General features: G+C 40.9%; 1 protein-coding gene across 4 annotated transcripts in view; it reads right to left on the bottom strand.

Moving 5' to 3' along the window:
- Positions 1 to 16,726, bottom strand: part of Fer (FER tyrosine kinase) — a 346,826-nt gene that overhangs the window by 296,258 nt on the left and 33,842 nt on the right. For all 4 annotated transcript variants that reach the window (XM_052750228.1, XM_052750229.1, XM_052750231.1 and 1 more), the window contains exon 2: positions 5,496 to 5,761. In XM_052750228.1, the coding sequence (XP_052606188.1) occupies positions 5,496 to 5,702 (207 nt within the window). In that variant the 5' untranslated portion in view covers positions 5,703 to 5,761. The remainder of the gene's footprint in view (positions 1 to 5,495; positions 5,762 to 16,726) is intronic.

The raw sequence follows: 16,726 nt of genomic DNA on the forward strand, positions 1-16,726 counted from the left end.
AAATAATCAATATAAATGATAAAAATGACCATTTTGTCCTTTGGAAACCAATAGAGGTCAACAGTATGAGTTATCCTGAAATGACAATATGATATTTAAAAAGTAAACTGCATGCTCAGATTATTGAAAACAAAAACTACACACAGAGAGAAAATGAACACCATTTATGGCTAAAGCGAGGAGCACTAGCTGCTCTTCCAGAGGACAAGGTTCAATTCCCGGCACCCACATTGTGGCTCATAACCATTTGTAATTCCAGATCCAGGTAATCTCACACTATCTCCAGGGTATCTCTGCCCTCTTCTGGCCTCCATGGACACTGCAAACACATGGTGCAAAGATACACGCAGCTAGAATACTCATGCACATGAAAAAAAAATTTAATTTTTTTAAGAAAACGTACACCTGTTAGAAAAGCACCTGTCCTTTCTTGCCATCCACCTTTGAACTAGCAGACGTGGTGAGATGAATCAGTTTCCCAAAACAGGTAGTGATTTCAGTGTTCTGAGCTTATTATACCACGAAGTATGTATTCCAAGACACTGAGTAAAAAACAAAGTACTGCTGGGCCTATAATTACAGCAAGGCATTGAAAACAGTCAACAAGATGACTCAAGCTTGAAAAATACCTAAATAATAGCTGTCAGAAACAGCTTTCTGCTATAGATTACATCCTCCAAGTACTTGCTTACTTTCATCTCAAATTCAAAAATTCAACATTAAAATTCCATGAAGAATGCATAGTTTCTGCACTACACAATAACTCAAAATAAATGATTCTCTGAAGCAACAGTTTTTATTTAAGTTTGCCTGTTACATAAGGAAAAGGCTGGAGTCTCTAGGTCCTTAGGGGATACAGCAAGCCAGCAAACAACTCATTAAATTTCCCTAAAACAGAGTTTTCAAAGACTCAACTCCAAGTACAAAGGAACCTTTAGATGTGCCCCACTCATAAAACCTCTCTCCATTTTCTTTAAATCTTGGTTCCTTGCTCCAAATGGTCTCTAACTTGGCTGCCATCAAAAATAACCAAGTCTTTTAAAAACATCAGTCTGGGGATTCTATGACCTGGTGCAGCCTGCTTCTGAGACAGAGCATGGGGACAATACTTTAAACCTCCCTTAGTAACTCCACTGTACAAGTCCTGTTGAAAGAAAGTATTTGTGTCACTAACAATCTCTTCACTGTGTAAATGAGTCACTAAAAGTCACAGGGTTTATAGATGTGTTAGGAGAAGAACATTCAAAACCATAATCAGGGATGCATTTAAAAGTACAGCAACTTTCTACAACTTCACATACAGTGACTAAGAAGCACACTACAATAAACATGGCACCTTATCTTGAAAAGACTAGAAATATACCTGTGAAAGTAGGCTTTAGACGGGTCATACCCATGAGTTGTGGATGAGTTTGGCTCATAATAAAAGAGTAAGAAACAGCAGCCAGCAAAGGACTGCAGTGCCTGACAGAAACGCATGACTAAGCAACTTGGCTCAATGGGTACCACTCATGAATTAATGTGGTCCTTCCTCCACTTCCACACAGTCGGAGAACACACATAAGGCTCAACTTGTTCCTTAACATAGCACTTGGGTTATAACAAATCCACATCTCAAATCAAATGCCATATAAGAACTAACACTATCTCCTGAGAAGTAGCTAATATAAATTATATAGCATTACATATAGTTATTGTATATAATAAACATATTATATACACAGTGTTTGTATCATGTGGCTATTAAGTATTAACTCTAGATCATCAAAAACATTTTTCAGTGTAGTATATGAGTACTGCTAATATTTCTATCTACTTTGTGTTCAAAAGGTTATCAATATCTCCCTTCAAATAAATTGTATTATTGAGTATTACCTATATCACCATAATGTATAGGAACAGTGGACTTGGATAGCTGTAATTTTAATAACCAACAAAACACAAAGTAAAAATGATCTTCTATACAGAGTAAGACAAAAGAAGGAAAATGGCTACAGTAGCTGGAGAGATTGCTCAGTGGTCAAGACTCTTTGCTACTTTTGCAGAAGACCAAAGTTCGGCTCACAGACACCTGTAACGCCAGCTCCAAGGGACCTAACACCCTTTTCTGGACTCCGAGGGTACCTGCATACAATGGGTGCATGTACACACACACACACACACACACACACACACACACACACACACACACACACACCACATACATATGAATGTCAATAAAAATAAATCTGTTTCTAAACAGTAAAATAGCTGTTAAACACATGGAAAAAGAAGTTAATTATGCTCACTTTTAGAGAAATACATGATAAAACCATAGCGTATTTCATTTAGTATTATATATCCTGTTTATATTTTACAGTTCACTGAAAAGACAAAAACCAAATGAAATGACTGATTCCAGATTGAATTTGGGGTCAAGGTAAGAAAGGCCATTACTGGAACAGTGGACAAGAGCTGGAGGCTGAGCAGATAGACAGCTCAACAGACCCAGTGCTTACCTCACAGGCATGAAGACAACTGGAATTCAGATCCCCAGAACCCACCTAAACGCCAGGCCAGCAGCTGTGGAACCTGGCCTATAACGCCAGCACTGGGTAGAAACAGGACTTCTGGGGAAAGCTGGCTACCTAGACCAGGTCAGGGTGCCGTATTTGTCACTGAAGGGGCTATGGGGAGGGTCAGAGGACAACCGGTAAGAGCTGGTTCTCTCCTTCCCACCTCACTGAGGCAGGCTCTCCTCGCCTCTGCCATGCTGCATACTCCAGACTGCTTGCATCCTGGTGACTGTCATGCCTCTGCCTCCCATCTCACTGTAGCTCACAGATGCACACTACCACGTTCCGCTTTTCACATGGCTTCCTGGGATTGAATTCAGGGTGTCAGACTGCACAGTCAGTGCTTTTAGCCACTGAGCCATCTCACCAGACCAAGAAATGTATTTTTAACAATATTTTAACAGTAACATGTCCTATGACTAAACTATTATAATTTGACTCATTATATATCAGATATATTCTCAGAAAACACATGCAAAAATATTTTGGAATAAAGGGACATAATATATCTTTAACCACCTCATAAATTGTTACACTTCCTGCGACAGTGGAGAAATGGGTATTAATTTATCCACTTACCTAAAATGATAGCTAGATAAGAATATATAAAATTAACAGCACTCAAGAGACAGTGGACATCAGTAAATAAAACAACAATCCCTCAGAGACTATAAATCATGACCCAAGCCCTAACATAACTAAGGCTGACTTGGTAAAAATAAAAAATAAAAGTCTAGGTCACAATTAAGCAAAACCCCAGTAACGTCCAGTTGAGAAGAGTGATTTCAGCACACAAAGAGGCCAAAATACCTAAGGGACTAGCAGAACTCATGGTCCCCCTGGAGAAAAAACAGGGACAAAGCATTCATTGTAAAAGGGAGGTGGACACAGAGAAAATTCTGGAGACCTACAGAGAGACTTCCTCAATCGCAGAGGTGAGTCCTGGACAGCCTGCATGTGTGAGGAAACCACTAAAGCCTAGAGAGCCGAAACAAGATTGCAAGAAGCCACCTGAGAACTCATGACAGTGCCCCAAAGTCAAACTGTACGTTGTTATAATAACTAGGCACTCTTTGGAGCATTAAGATGATCTTGCTATGTAGAGAAGATAAAGTGATCAGACATGAAATCAATCCTAGTTGGACGTAACAAACGCAAAAGCAAGAAGCAGGAGGATTACACTGTCTGCAAGTGGTTCAGCTGCATCCCAAAGCAAAGCTCAAGAATATGTAGGACAACAAACACATCTAACAAGACACGAAGGAAAGTCCGTGGCACCTGGAAGCAAATCACGGGTTATCAGACAGAGAGTGCAGGAAAGTGCCACTGACTAAGAAGAAAAGCTAAGCCAGAAAAGGCTGGGGGACATACAGCTTGGTGGCAGCATGCTCGCCCAGCAGAGACAGAGCCCTGGGTCTGAGCCCCAGCACCACATGGGGGAGCGGAGAACAGGAAAGACACAAAAGCAGCACACACGATAGAACAGCAGGATAACTGAACAGTTACCATGACTACATCAAGGAAACTAGAAGAAAAAAACATATTGAGTAGAAACATGGAAAACATAAAAGATTGACTGAACAAGATGTTTACGATTTACTCATTATTAACATGGGACCTACACATAATCATCAGAGAAATTAAAGCTATAATGAGAAATCACATTTGTCCTTTTAATCCACTGTGAGTTGAATTTTGTAACTGGTGACTGACAGACGTTTACTTTCATTGTTCAGCACATGGCCATGCAGTTTTTCCATAACTTTAACTCAGGAGCCTGGTCTTTTTCTACGATGTGCTCTTAGTATCTTGGCTGAGAATCACTGGGTCATGTATCATCCTTTTATCTTTTTGGTTCTTGCCAAAACTACCTCTTGCTTTCACCTCATGATTCTATTCTATGTTTTGCCACCTGGTTGGAGAAACTGTAGAGAATAAACATAACTTATTAGCTTCCCAAGTACTGTCTACTACAGACTTCAAAAAGTTGAAAAAAAGGTCTTAGGACATTGAATGTTTTCATCAACAAGAAATACATGATCAGGGAAACAAGGTTTTTAATTATATTTTTATTAATTCTTTAAGAATGTCATACTGTGAACATTTTTAGCCCCCAAGTCTTCCCAATGACCCTTTCCAGTGTCACCTCACCTGCACACCCAACTTACTATTTTTAACCAAAGCCCAATTTGTGTTGCTCAACTACTCTTAAGGAGTGGGACCTGCCTGCAATGTGATCTATGACCTACCAGAGATCACACAATTAAAGAAAAGTGATTTGTTTAATCTATTTAAATCCTTTTAAACATTACACAATGTAAACATTTTCAAAACAAAGGGGGTAAATAAATGAAAAAATTAAAGGAAGACAGAACAAAGAGAAAGTTAAAATACTAAATTGAACTATATTTAATAATAATATCAAATAACCACATTAAAATTTGAACGGAAAGGATATTAAAGTAAGCACATAAACATCTACAGGATCAGGAACTGGGGAGACACCTCAGTGAGTAAACGCGATGGTTGTACAAGCTTGCACGTCTGAGTACAAATCCTTACACACCCACATAAAACAGCCAGACATCACCACGTGCACCTGTAATCCCAGTGTTTTAAGGTAGAAATTGGTGGATCCCAGGAGCTGGCTGCCCAGACAGTCCCTAGCCTAAACAAGTCCCTCACTCAAGGGACTAAAGTGGAGAGCCACAGCAGACAGCCAACGTCCTCCTCTGACCTCCACACACTGCGCTCAGGTGTGTGCATTGCACACACACACACGTATCTCCACATACGAGCATACATCATATCTGGAATAGTGACAGGAGGCAGATAAAATTTACAACACTGCAGTTGACCCAGGCAGGCTCATTCTACAGTATGATCTATCTGTTGTACGGACAACTATGATGCTATACAAACGAATGAAACCACTCTTACCTTGGACACATTACTGACGTAATTCACCTGCACAGTGCTTTCTTTATCAACTTGATTACAAAGATTCTGTAAATTGCATGCATATTCTTTATCGCTTTTTATTCTCAGGGCCATAAATTTCTTCACTGTTTCCAGGAACCGTAATTCCCAGTCCTGCAACTTTAACACAGCTTCCTGTGAGTTCCGCAGGTCACTCCCAAATCCCATTTTGTAAGGTACTGCTTGTCTTCTACACCGTACAAGTGAGCCTGCTAGTCAGCACATCTCTGTGGACAGAAACACAAGAAGTCTCAATTAGAAGGAAACTACTCCTCAAAGCAAAAGCATGGTCCACTGTTTTAACTTAATGACAACTAGATGTCTTCTCCCAAAGATCAGGAAGAAACTAAGGATGTGTACTGTATTGCTGCTACATTGAAGGCTCGAGGTACTATAATGACATCGTAAAATAAAAGGCATTTAGGAAAGGGAGTTGGAGAGATGGTACACTGCTCTTCCAGAAGACCCGAGTTCAGTTCTCAACACTCATGAGGGGTGGCTCACAACAGCCTGTACTCCAACTCAGGGGATCTGACACCTCTGTCTCCTGAGGTACCTGCACTCACATGCACACACCCACACATACAGACACACATGTACACACAACTAATATTAAAAATAATCAGATTAGACAAGGAAGAAGTGAAGTGATCTCCATTTGCAGATGACACCACTTAGCGTACAGAAGATCCAAGAAAAGACTTAAGTATCAGAATGAACCTGGTACATTACCAAGCATGACTGATAGAGAGGAAATGTCCTCTATGGACTTGTATGCCAAATGTCTCCTTCCCAGCTAAGGATGCTCTTCAAGAGGTGGCGGGAACTCTAGATGGGGAGCCTCACTAGACAGAGTAGGTCACTAGAATGTGCTTTTAGAGATCACTCCTAGTCCCGTCCTTTCCGATTCCTGGTTTCCAAGGTGAGCAGCTTCTACACACACACCTGCTACCATATATACTCTACACCAAAAGCTCAGAAACAGTCAAAGGCCCATGGAAGGAAACCAATAAAACTGTGAGCAAGAGTAAACCCTTCTTCCCTTATGTGGCATTTCTCATACGTTTGCTCATGCAACACAGCACTCACTAACATACGCAGTGCAAGGTCAGGGTTAAAAAAAAAATCAATCTAATGTCCACATATCAGCAACAATCAACCCAAAAAGTTAAATTAAAAACAAATTCCAAGCTGGGCTGTACTGGCATACGCCTTTAATCCCAGCACTCGGGAGGCAGAGCCAGGTGGATCTCTGTGAGTTCGAGGCCAGCCTGGTCTACAGATCGAGTTCCACGACAGGCACCAAAACTACAATGGGGAAACCCTGTCTCAAAAAAAAAAAAAAATCCAATGCTAGGCATGGTGGGGCACACCTTTAATCCCAGCACTCAGGAGGCAGAAGCAGGTAGATCTCTGAGTTGGAGCCCAGCCTGGTCTATAGAGTAAGTTCCAGGACAGCCAGGGATACACAGAGAAATTCTGTTTTGCAAAACCAGAGGAGGAAAAATCAATTCCATTTACAAAAACGTCAAAAAAAAGAATAGAATACTTGGGAACAAGTCTTGTTTTAAATGCAAACTTGTGTTCATCTAACTAAAAAGCTGAAATTATAAATGAGTTCCTGAAACATTCAAAGGAGAAAGAATTAATGTGTTAACAAAGCAAGAGATTCCAGTTTGATCTATACATTTGACATAATCTGTATTGAAAACATTTTGTAAGTTAAAGAAATCATGACACAAAAGACCACATACTGTATAATTCTACTTACAAGACGTGTAAAATAGGACAATTAGATATAAAATAAATTTGTGGTTGTCTAGGGCGAGTGAATTTGGAGAGAAACGGAGAATGATACCTGAGAGGTATTGGATTTCTCTCTGTGGTGATGAAAGTGTTCTAAGATTGACTGGGATGGCAGCACAACTCTGTGAGTTGGTTAAAAGCCAACTAAACTGCACAGTTCCATCAGATGAATTCCTAAGTATGTGAGTGTTATGTAGTGGGTAGCCATTCCAGCTTTGATCTGGAAGTTCCAACCCCCATTGAGGCTTCGGTAACGGTCATGCCTACAAGGCAGGGCAAGAGGGACCCCGAAGACCCGAGATCTGGATGGGCTGGCTCCCTTGATTCCTGGACCCTGGACGCTGAAGGTAGACCCAGCAGAGTTCTCCAGAGAACACCACTGGACTGTGCTACACCTTTCCCAGACCCTGTTACCTATCCCTTCATTTGTGAGTTACCCCATAAAATAAACCTCCCTTTTAACTACGCAGAGTTACCTTAATAATTTCACCAATAGTGTTATGTTTTAGATATGGTTTGATGCATCCCTCAAGGCAGTATGTTTTGGCATTTAATCCCAAGGGAGAGGTAATAAGAAGGTAGAAATTTATCCCACTGTGGTACTTAGCAGGAGGGCCTCTGGGAGATGATCAGGATGAACTAAGTAATTAGCATGGAGCCCCATGATTAAATCTTGGTAGCAATAGCTTTATAAGAGGGAGACAACCCAGAAATTACTCTGCCTGCCTGCCTTCTCCCTCTCCTTCTCTCATACATATCGTGCGTGCACGTGCACACATATACACACACACACACACACACACACACACACACACACACACACACACACACCCTGACTCCTTGAAATGGTCTGAACTTGGGTCTCTGGCAGTAAGGTCATGCCCAGATGTGGCTCGGTGACCTTGAACCTCCAACCCTGAGCCCCAATGAACCTGTCTTATTTACAAACTCACGCTGTCCACGTTACAATGTTATGGGTGACAGAAAGTGGACAAGAACTCAAACAGTAACTCAAAACAGTTATTTCAAAATCACTAAGACGTAACAAGATCAAATATAGGCCAGTTATTGTAAACTTCCCCAAGATATCCTCCTTGTTTACTATAAATCCTGAAAACTACTGCAAGATGTATTTTGTCCTCCTGTTTGTCTTTCCAGCAGTGACCTTCACAGCAGACAGAAGAGCTGTGAAACATGCCTTCCATTTCCAGTTCGGGACCATCCAGGCTAGAAGTCAAGTGTTTCACTGTTGTGGTAGTGGCTCTTTGCTTGTTCTTTTGTGGGGTGCTGGAAATTGAACCCCAGGTCTCCTCACACATGCTAGGCAAGTGTTCGCTACACTGAGCTACAGTCCGAACCCTAGAATTCTGTTTCCAGTTAAGGACACTGACACCATCTAATCTACACAGATACAAAAAGAGGTTTCTCTCTCTAACTTCATCTGAAGACTTGTCAAAAAATATTGTTCTCCAAGTAGAGAATAAATTACAATTGTTCCCCAAGTGAAAAATGTTCAATTGTATGAACTATAAAGTAATTAGAAAAAGATGTTTATGAGTTGGAAGAAACTCCTTGCTAAAATTTCCAAAGCAGCAACCAAGACTGAGTGAGTGGCCCCTAGCGGAGTCGTAACTAGAGGGACCAGCTTATTCACTGAGTGTCAGTGATTCTAGGCTTTGGGCCCCAGACCTCGGCTTTAAAACAATGACGTTGGGCCTGGGTGTAGCTCAGTGTAGAGCATTTTCAGTATGCAGAAGCCCATGGCTCAATCCCCAGGGCCACATGGAAAAGACAATCATTTGTGGGGCACAAAAACAGACAATGATATTTTGTTGTTGCTACTTTTACCTGCAGCTGGTAGAAACAAACTTCTTACCCCATGTTCGGCCAAAGAATAAGTATCTTTGAAGGAAGAAATGTTGAGAATATTTTAATTTCTAAAAAAACAACAACAGGGGAAAAAAAAACCTAAATCCTAAATCTAAGATTGTGGTTCATTTTAGTCCAAATGTGGCATAAGTACCATCTCTGCTTCTAAATACATCTTGATAAGCATTTTTTTAATTTCTGCTTCAAAAAATTGTGTAGAGCTCAGGGAAAAAAGGGAAAACAGACTCTAGCAAAATATGGGAAATGTTCCAGCTTCTAAGAGCTTATTTATGTTTATTAATATTTAGGTCAGAGCCGGGCGGTGGTGGCGCACGCCTTTAATCCCAGCACTCGGGAGGCAGAGCCAGGCGGATCTCTGTGAGTTCGAGGCCAGCCTGGGCTACCAAGTGAGTCCCAGGAAAGGCGCAAAGCTACACAGAGAAACCCTGTCTCGAAAAACCAAAAAAAAAAAAAAAATATTTAGGTCAGAATATACATGTACCTCTCTTTAGGAAAAAATGGAATATTTTTTTAAGTAAGACAATTCCATAATAAATTAACTGTCTAATTGTTAGACTGTATGACACAGCAAATGCTTAAGGATGTATCAGATCGATACACTACATAAAACAAAGGTAAGGCAACTCCATAATAGATTGTGTCTAATTGTTGGACTGTTCGATATGACAGATACTTAGGGAATGAACTAATGGACCGATACAATACATATAACTACCCTATTCGTGACAAATCAGATACATGTAAGACTAGTGTTTGCAGTAACACCAAACTACAGTATCCAAAATATTCACCTGCAGGCAGTGGTTAAGCAGAGTGCAAACCAACCCATGTTTCACCTTTTCTACCAGGAATAGCCAAGTCAAGCAGGAGGAATGGGCTAGACAGACCCAGTTATAGCAAGCAATTCATTCAGGAATGTGGGAGTACATTTTTATGAAAATGTCTCTTACATTATAAAGACTGGAACTTTTGCTGGGCCTCACAGCCAAGCTCATAATATTCACTGGGCTCACACAGACTTCACCTGATGTCCTACTGTGTATTCAGCCTGTTTGTTTAACCTGCCTTTGTGAGAATAATGTAACATTACTTGTCTTGGATTTCCTATGTAATCAGCTTTTACAACCTAAGCTAATGCATAGCTGTAATCTTAAATCATGTATTCTTCCATGTCCCTGACCCAGATCAACACATGTGTGTATGTGTGTGTTAAGGCAATCATTTGCTGAAAGTAGCCCATACGATCCACCATAAACATTGGGAGCAGCATATGGATAGCTTGATAACTGTGTGCTTACAATAACACTTGTTATCTGACTCAGCTGGGGTCAGTAACTTAATCCCTTGTAAAACTGTTAGGGACTTCTGTAAAGTATCCCTCCTTCCTTTCCCATGTGAGTTTCCTGTGCTGTTCAATAAACACAGAACGAAGCTCTTCTTAGGAACGGGTCAGAAACAAATATCAAACACAAACTACAAACAGATGAAGACACAGGCAGAGGAGTGGAGAATTCAAAGTCGGGTTCACTCCTGGGTCAAAATTAATATAAGGGGAATTACTGAGTTTTCTTCTTTCCATGACATCAACACATTTGGTGCCTCTGAGGATGTCATTAATATGTCTGACTGACACACAGGAATTTTCTGTACTCACAGATCTGAGGGACTCCTTCCTCATTCAGAGACACCAGAACAGGCAAGCAGGACAGGAAGGAAGAAGCCATCTCTTGCACAAAGTACAATCCAAGAACCCACATGTCTTCCTCACCCTGAAGACATCATGCAAGCAGAATGTGGTAAGAAAATCCCAGCACATCCTTCCCCTCCAATAGATATCTATGACTTGATCTAAGAAAGAATGCTCTACCTTCTCAGGTAGCCTAAGTAGGAACCACAGGGAGACCAAGAGTTATCAAATAAATCAAGGAAACTGAAACAACAGTGCAAAAAAATTAAAACTATCACTGGAACAGTATCCCATAAAAGCAGACCAAGATCTACATGCTAAAAACTAAATAAACGAGGTAACTACTTACAAAAATAAGAGATCCAAGTGGTCCCTAAGTCTAACATAACACATAAATTATATAGGGTTCAATCAGCAAATACATCAAGAAAATCATAATTTTAATGAGAAAACTTAATTAATGCTAGTACCAAAACAAATTGGGTACCAGCCTAACAAGGTAAGGGTTTTAGAGCGGCCATAGTGAAACACTTCAGCGATGAAATATAAACTCTCTTGAAACAACTGTAAAAATATAAAACTTAAGCAAGTAAGACAAGCTGTAAGAATAATCAGAAATTATAGAAGGAAGAAATGTAAATTGAAAACTTCCTTGCTCTGTTCCACAGTACACTGGAGATGACAGAAGCCACTACTGATGAGGATAAGGACAAAACAGAATCCAGCCAACCAGTCAACAGAGAGAGAGATAAGAAAAAAACAAAAAAACAAAAAAAACAGAGACCCATGTGACACTCACAAAAAATATAACTCTTGATTCATCAGAGGGCAAGGAGAAAATAAAGCCCAACCTGCTTAAACAAAACACATATACACACACATACACCACACACAAACACTACACACACACACACACACACACACACACACACACACTACACACACACACACACTACACACACACACACACACACACACACACACACACACACACACACACACACACACACACGGAGCAATGGAAGCCCAAACTGCATGGCATTGGTCACGGGTAGACAATCATGGAACAGAATACAAGACCTCACAATAGACTCAACTACATTGGCCTTCTCAACTCTAACCTAACACCTTATTAAAAACTAAAAGCAATCATGGACTTAAGTAACTAAATGCAAACAGATTTACTGATAAATTTCAGATTAAAAGGAAAAATGGGAAGAAATCTTCAGAATCTAAAGGAAGGGAGAATACTTAGGTACGAGATCAAATCCACAGTCCAGAAGAGGAAAGGGGACTGTTCAAAAATCCAGCATTTACTCTCTGAAAGCCTGAGTGACCAGAAGAAAACACAGCTGTGGAAGGAAAAAAGAGAAACTTGGAGTCAGTGGTCCACCCTAAAGAAAAAGGCTGACGAGAAAGCTAAAGACTCTTCTTAGATCAGTAAAAGAAATGAAGTCACCAGGCACACCACTTCCCCCAGACTGTGGAGACAGGTTAAAAAATGTCAACTCATCCAAGAGCAGAAATCCCACAAGGAAGGCTTATTATAGGGTGAGGACCTGCTGAAGCTCAGCATGGACAAGGAGGAGTTAGAGCCTAGTCAAAGTACACATGGAACCTCTCTGTACTGTTTCTCGTGACTTAGAAGTCATTCATAGGTGCATACATACATACAGATGCAGGCCACACAATGGGTGAAAAAGCAGCCATAAATTTGAAGGAAAGCAGGGAAGGGATATCAGAGGGTTTGGAGGGGAAAATGCTGTAATTAAATTATAAATCTCAAAAATTAAAAGGCAATTGATAATTATATCAATAAAAATTTCAATTTTTCAAAATGCCCTGCCTCTGACATCAGGTATGGAGGCACACCTCGATAATACTAGTACTCTAGGCAGAGTCAGTGGCAGGCCTGGGCTATGTATTAAGAGTCTGTCTTAGAAACAAAGCAAAAAACCCTCCAACTATAGTTTATAATATGGGAGGGGGGCTTCCAGAAGCATTGATATTATTCTAGAAGTAATAAGAGGCATGGGAGAAAACTGTATTATCAACTGTAGCCAAAAGTTACACAGTGGGGTGTATACAGTGCTGGTCTGTAATATAAATTACAGACAAGCAGGTAAACACTCTCTTCTGTACCACCAGCTCGATCCCTTAGAAAAATGACTTGTACACAGCAGACAAGAGAAATCTATAAAGTGGATCAGCCGGCTGAAGCTACACAGCACCGCACAGGCATCGCCAGCGCCCAGCAATCTATACTTCTTATGACTTACTTTCTCAACATCACAACCGAATGCCTGACAAAGGCAGTTTAAAGCCGGAAGGTTTACTTTGGCTCGCAGTTCGGAAGAATGTAGTCCATCCCGGTGGAAAGGCAGGAGGAGCAGCTCCGTATGTGGTGCCAACCGGGAAGCAGAGAAACGGGAACGCCAGTGCTCGGGTGGCTCCTTCCCTTCTCATCTTCTATCAGTTCAGGACCTCATCCCGTGCAGCAGAGCTGTTCACACTCATAATAGGTCTTCTCTAATTTAAACCTCACTGGAAACTCCCTCAAAGACATACCCAGAACTGTTTCTCCTAGGTGAGTCCAAATCCAGTTAAGATTACAATGAAGACTCACCACCACACCACACGGTAATAATTGGCTTTAATCTTATTAGCACTTATAATGTTAGGCATTTGGTATTAATTTTACAACCACACCCTACAGGTTAAAACTAAAAGTCCTTTTGCCTGGTAATCAGTACAGTTTCCATCTTCCATAACAGTCACACAATTTTAAAACTTACTTACGGTCCTCACTAGCTTTAAGTGTCAACTTGACACAGCCAAGAGTCACATAAAAAGGGAGTCTCAATTGAGGAACTGCCTGGGTCAGATTTGCTGTGAGCCTATCCCTGGGAGCTTTTCTTGGTTAACTGTTGTGTGAGGGCCCAGCCCACTGTGGGCAGCACCACTCCCCAGGCAGGTATAAGAAAGCTAGCTAAGCCTGAGCCTGACCTGCAAGCAATGTTTCTCCGTGGTTTCTGCTTGAGTTCCTGCCATGACTTCCCTCAATGGTGGACTGCCACCTGTAAGCCAAAACAAATCTTCCTCCTCCAAGTTCTTCTGCTCATGGTGTTTATGACAGCAACAAGAAGAAACCAGAATGTTTGGGGTTCCTAAAATCTCCCCTGATCTTTCACACCTCTGTGCCCTTGTAGAGGCCGTTCCCCCAATCTAAATGTCTTTCTATTCACATCTACCTGGAAAATCTTCAGCAAGCAAATCTGAAAGTTGTACTCCGTGGTGTCTACCCCACAACAAACAGTACCCAGGCTCCATTAAGCAGTCCCTTTCTTCAGATCAGGAACTGCATGCGGCTATCTCTAACAGAGCACATCAAACTGTCAGAGACCAAACATGGACCATGGAAAAGTACTAGCTAGGCCAGAGAACAAGCCCCTACCCTAAACCAGATGCCCCCAAAGATAAAGAACAGGTCAGGAAGGTCAGGTAGCATAGCAACAGAACAATGGGCCCTGACCAGTGACCTTACCACCTAGCAGCCTCACGACTTGCACGACTTGCACGTAGCCCCTCACCTGCACGTCCCCCTTCACCTGCACGTACGGCACGTCGTGCACCCCTTCCCTCCTCCCCTCCCCCTCCCATGCTATATAAGCCCTGCTGAGGAGAATAAAATTTGCAGCTTGATCAGAACACACTGTCTTGCTGTCTTCTCTCGTGTCTCCCCCATCCCTCTCATTCTCTCCCACAGGTGGGTCGCCCCCGTTGATACCCCGCTGGCCGGGGCATCAAACTTTTTAATTACTTATTCAGTCTATTTCTTCCATTAAGCTATGTGCTATCTGAAAAAGATACATAGTTTTTTTTTTTTTTCATTTTTATATCACTGGGGCTTAGGTTATTACAGAGAATAAAAATCTCTGTAATTTAGGGGCTGGAGCCCTAGCTCAGAAGTTAAGAGCATGCCCACTCACAGAATCCAAATTTGATTCCTTGCACCCACCAGGTGGCTTACAATCACATGGAACTCCAGCTTCAGGGAACCAGACACCTCTGCCCTCCAGGACACCTACACTGAAGTTCTCATATACATATGCACATAATTTAAATTTCCCTTAAAGAAAAAATTTATATAATTTAGTGGATATCAATTACAAACCGGGCAGTAACCGGATATTATACCAAAGTACATATATGCTGTTATCAAAATAATGTTTAAAAAAAAAACAAAACAGGTCCCATGTAGCCAGGACTGACCTTAATTCTGCTATGTAGCTGCGAAAGACCTTGGCCATCTGATCCTCCTACCTCTATTTGCATAACTGTTATCACATGCATGTAGTATTTATGATCAGTTATGCAGTGCTGGGGATTAAACCCAGGGCTTCATGCACATTAGGTAAGCATGCTACCAACTGAGCTCCATCCTTATCCCAACATTATCTCTTTGTAAGAAACAAGTTTATAAAACTAATATAAATCTTGGGGCTTATAATAAATAGCCAAATCTTTAAAAAAAAAAAACAAAAAAAAACAAAAACGGGCTGGAGAGATGGCTCAGCGGTTAAGAGCACTGACTGCTTTTCCAAAGGCCCTGAGTTCAATTCCCAGCAACCACATGGTGGCTCACAACCATCTATAATGAGATCTGGTGCCCTCTTCTGGCCTGCAGGCATACATGCAGGCAGAATACTGTATACATAATAAATAAATAAATCTAAAAAAAAAAATCTTACTAAACTGCTGGCTATTTGGATTTACTTAACCTATTTATTTATATCTATCTTATTGGATGATCTTCAACTTGAGATTGCATTTTCCCGTAAACAATGATTGAATTAAAAAATTTAAAGAACAAAAATGCTATGTTTTCTAAAATTAGAAGTTTAATTTTCATAGAATATATCCACATATACAGATTTCATAAACAGAATGAAAGTTATTAAATAGCCAAATGTAAAACAGACAGTTTCTTTGAGGGATAACAAAATTCCTATGATATTACCTTATAAACATACAGATATACACAAGCATCTGTTCTAAAATGCATCCTGTTTCCCAATTTTTGGCTCTATAACTGTCAACTTTTACATTCTGCCAATGTAAAGATAGAAATACTGGTTCTTCTGAGCATTATAGGATACACTGTAATAAACCTAGCACTTGGGAGTTTGAGGCAGGAGAATAAGAAGTTCAAGGTTATCCTTAACTACGTATCAAGTTTGTGATGCAGACAAAACCATCTCAAAAGAAGAAGAACTGAAGGAGGGGAGAAGAGGAGGAACTCACTCTGTAGACCAGGCTGGCCTCAAACTCACAGAGATCCACCTGTCTTTGACTCCCAAGTGATGGGGGAATGTCTTTCTGTATGCTGTGAATATGTGTTGATCTGATTGGTTGATAAATAAAGCTGTTTGGCCTATGACAAGGCAGCTTAGAGGCAGGCAGGGGATTCAAAGAGAGAGACAGGAAGAAGGAGAGAAGAGACACCAGGGAGCCACCCAAGGAGCAACATGTAATGGGACACAGGTAAAGCCATGGAACACGTGGAGATATATAGACTAATAGTTATGGGCTAATTTAAGATATAAGAGCTAACTAGCAAAAAGCTTAAGCCATGGCCATGCAGTTATAATTAATATAAGCCTCTGCGTGTTTACTTGAGGGACACATGTGAGAGAGATTTGTCCCAACTGACGGCAGACCAGGACACAGGAAATCTTCCGACTACACCCAAGTGCTGGGATTAAAGGTGTGCACCACTATGCCTAGTGAATATTTGGTTTTTAAAAGC

The sequence above is a fragment of the Peromyscus californicus genome, unplaced genomic scaffold (assembly GCF_007827085.1).
Source record: "Peromyscus californicus insignis strain IS unplaced genomic scaffold, ASM782708v3 Scaffold_21__1_contigs__length_65335640, whole genome shotgun sequence".
Lineage (NCBI taxonomy): Eukaryota > Metazoa > Chordata > Mammalia > Rodentia > Cricetidae > Peromyscus > Peromyscus californicus.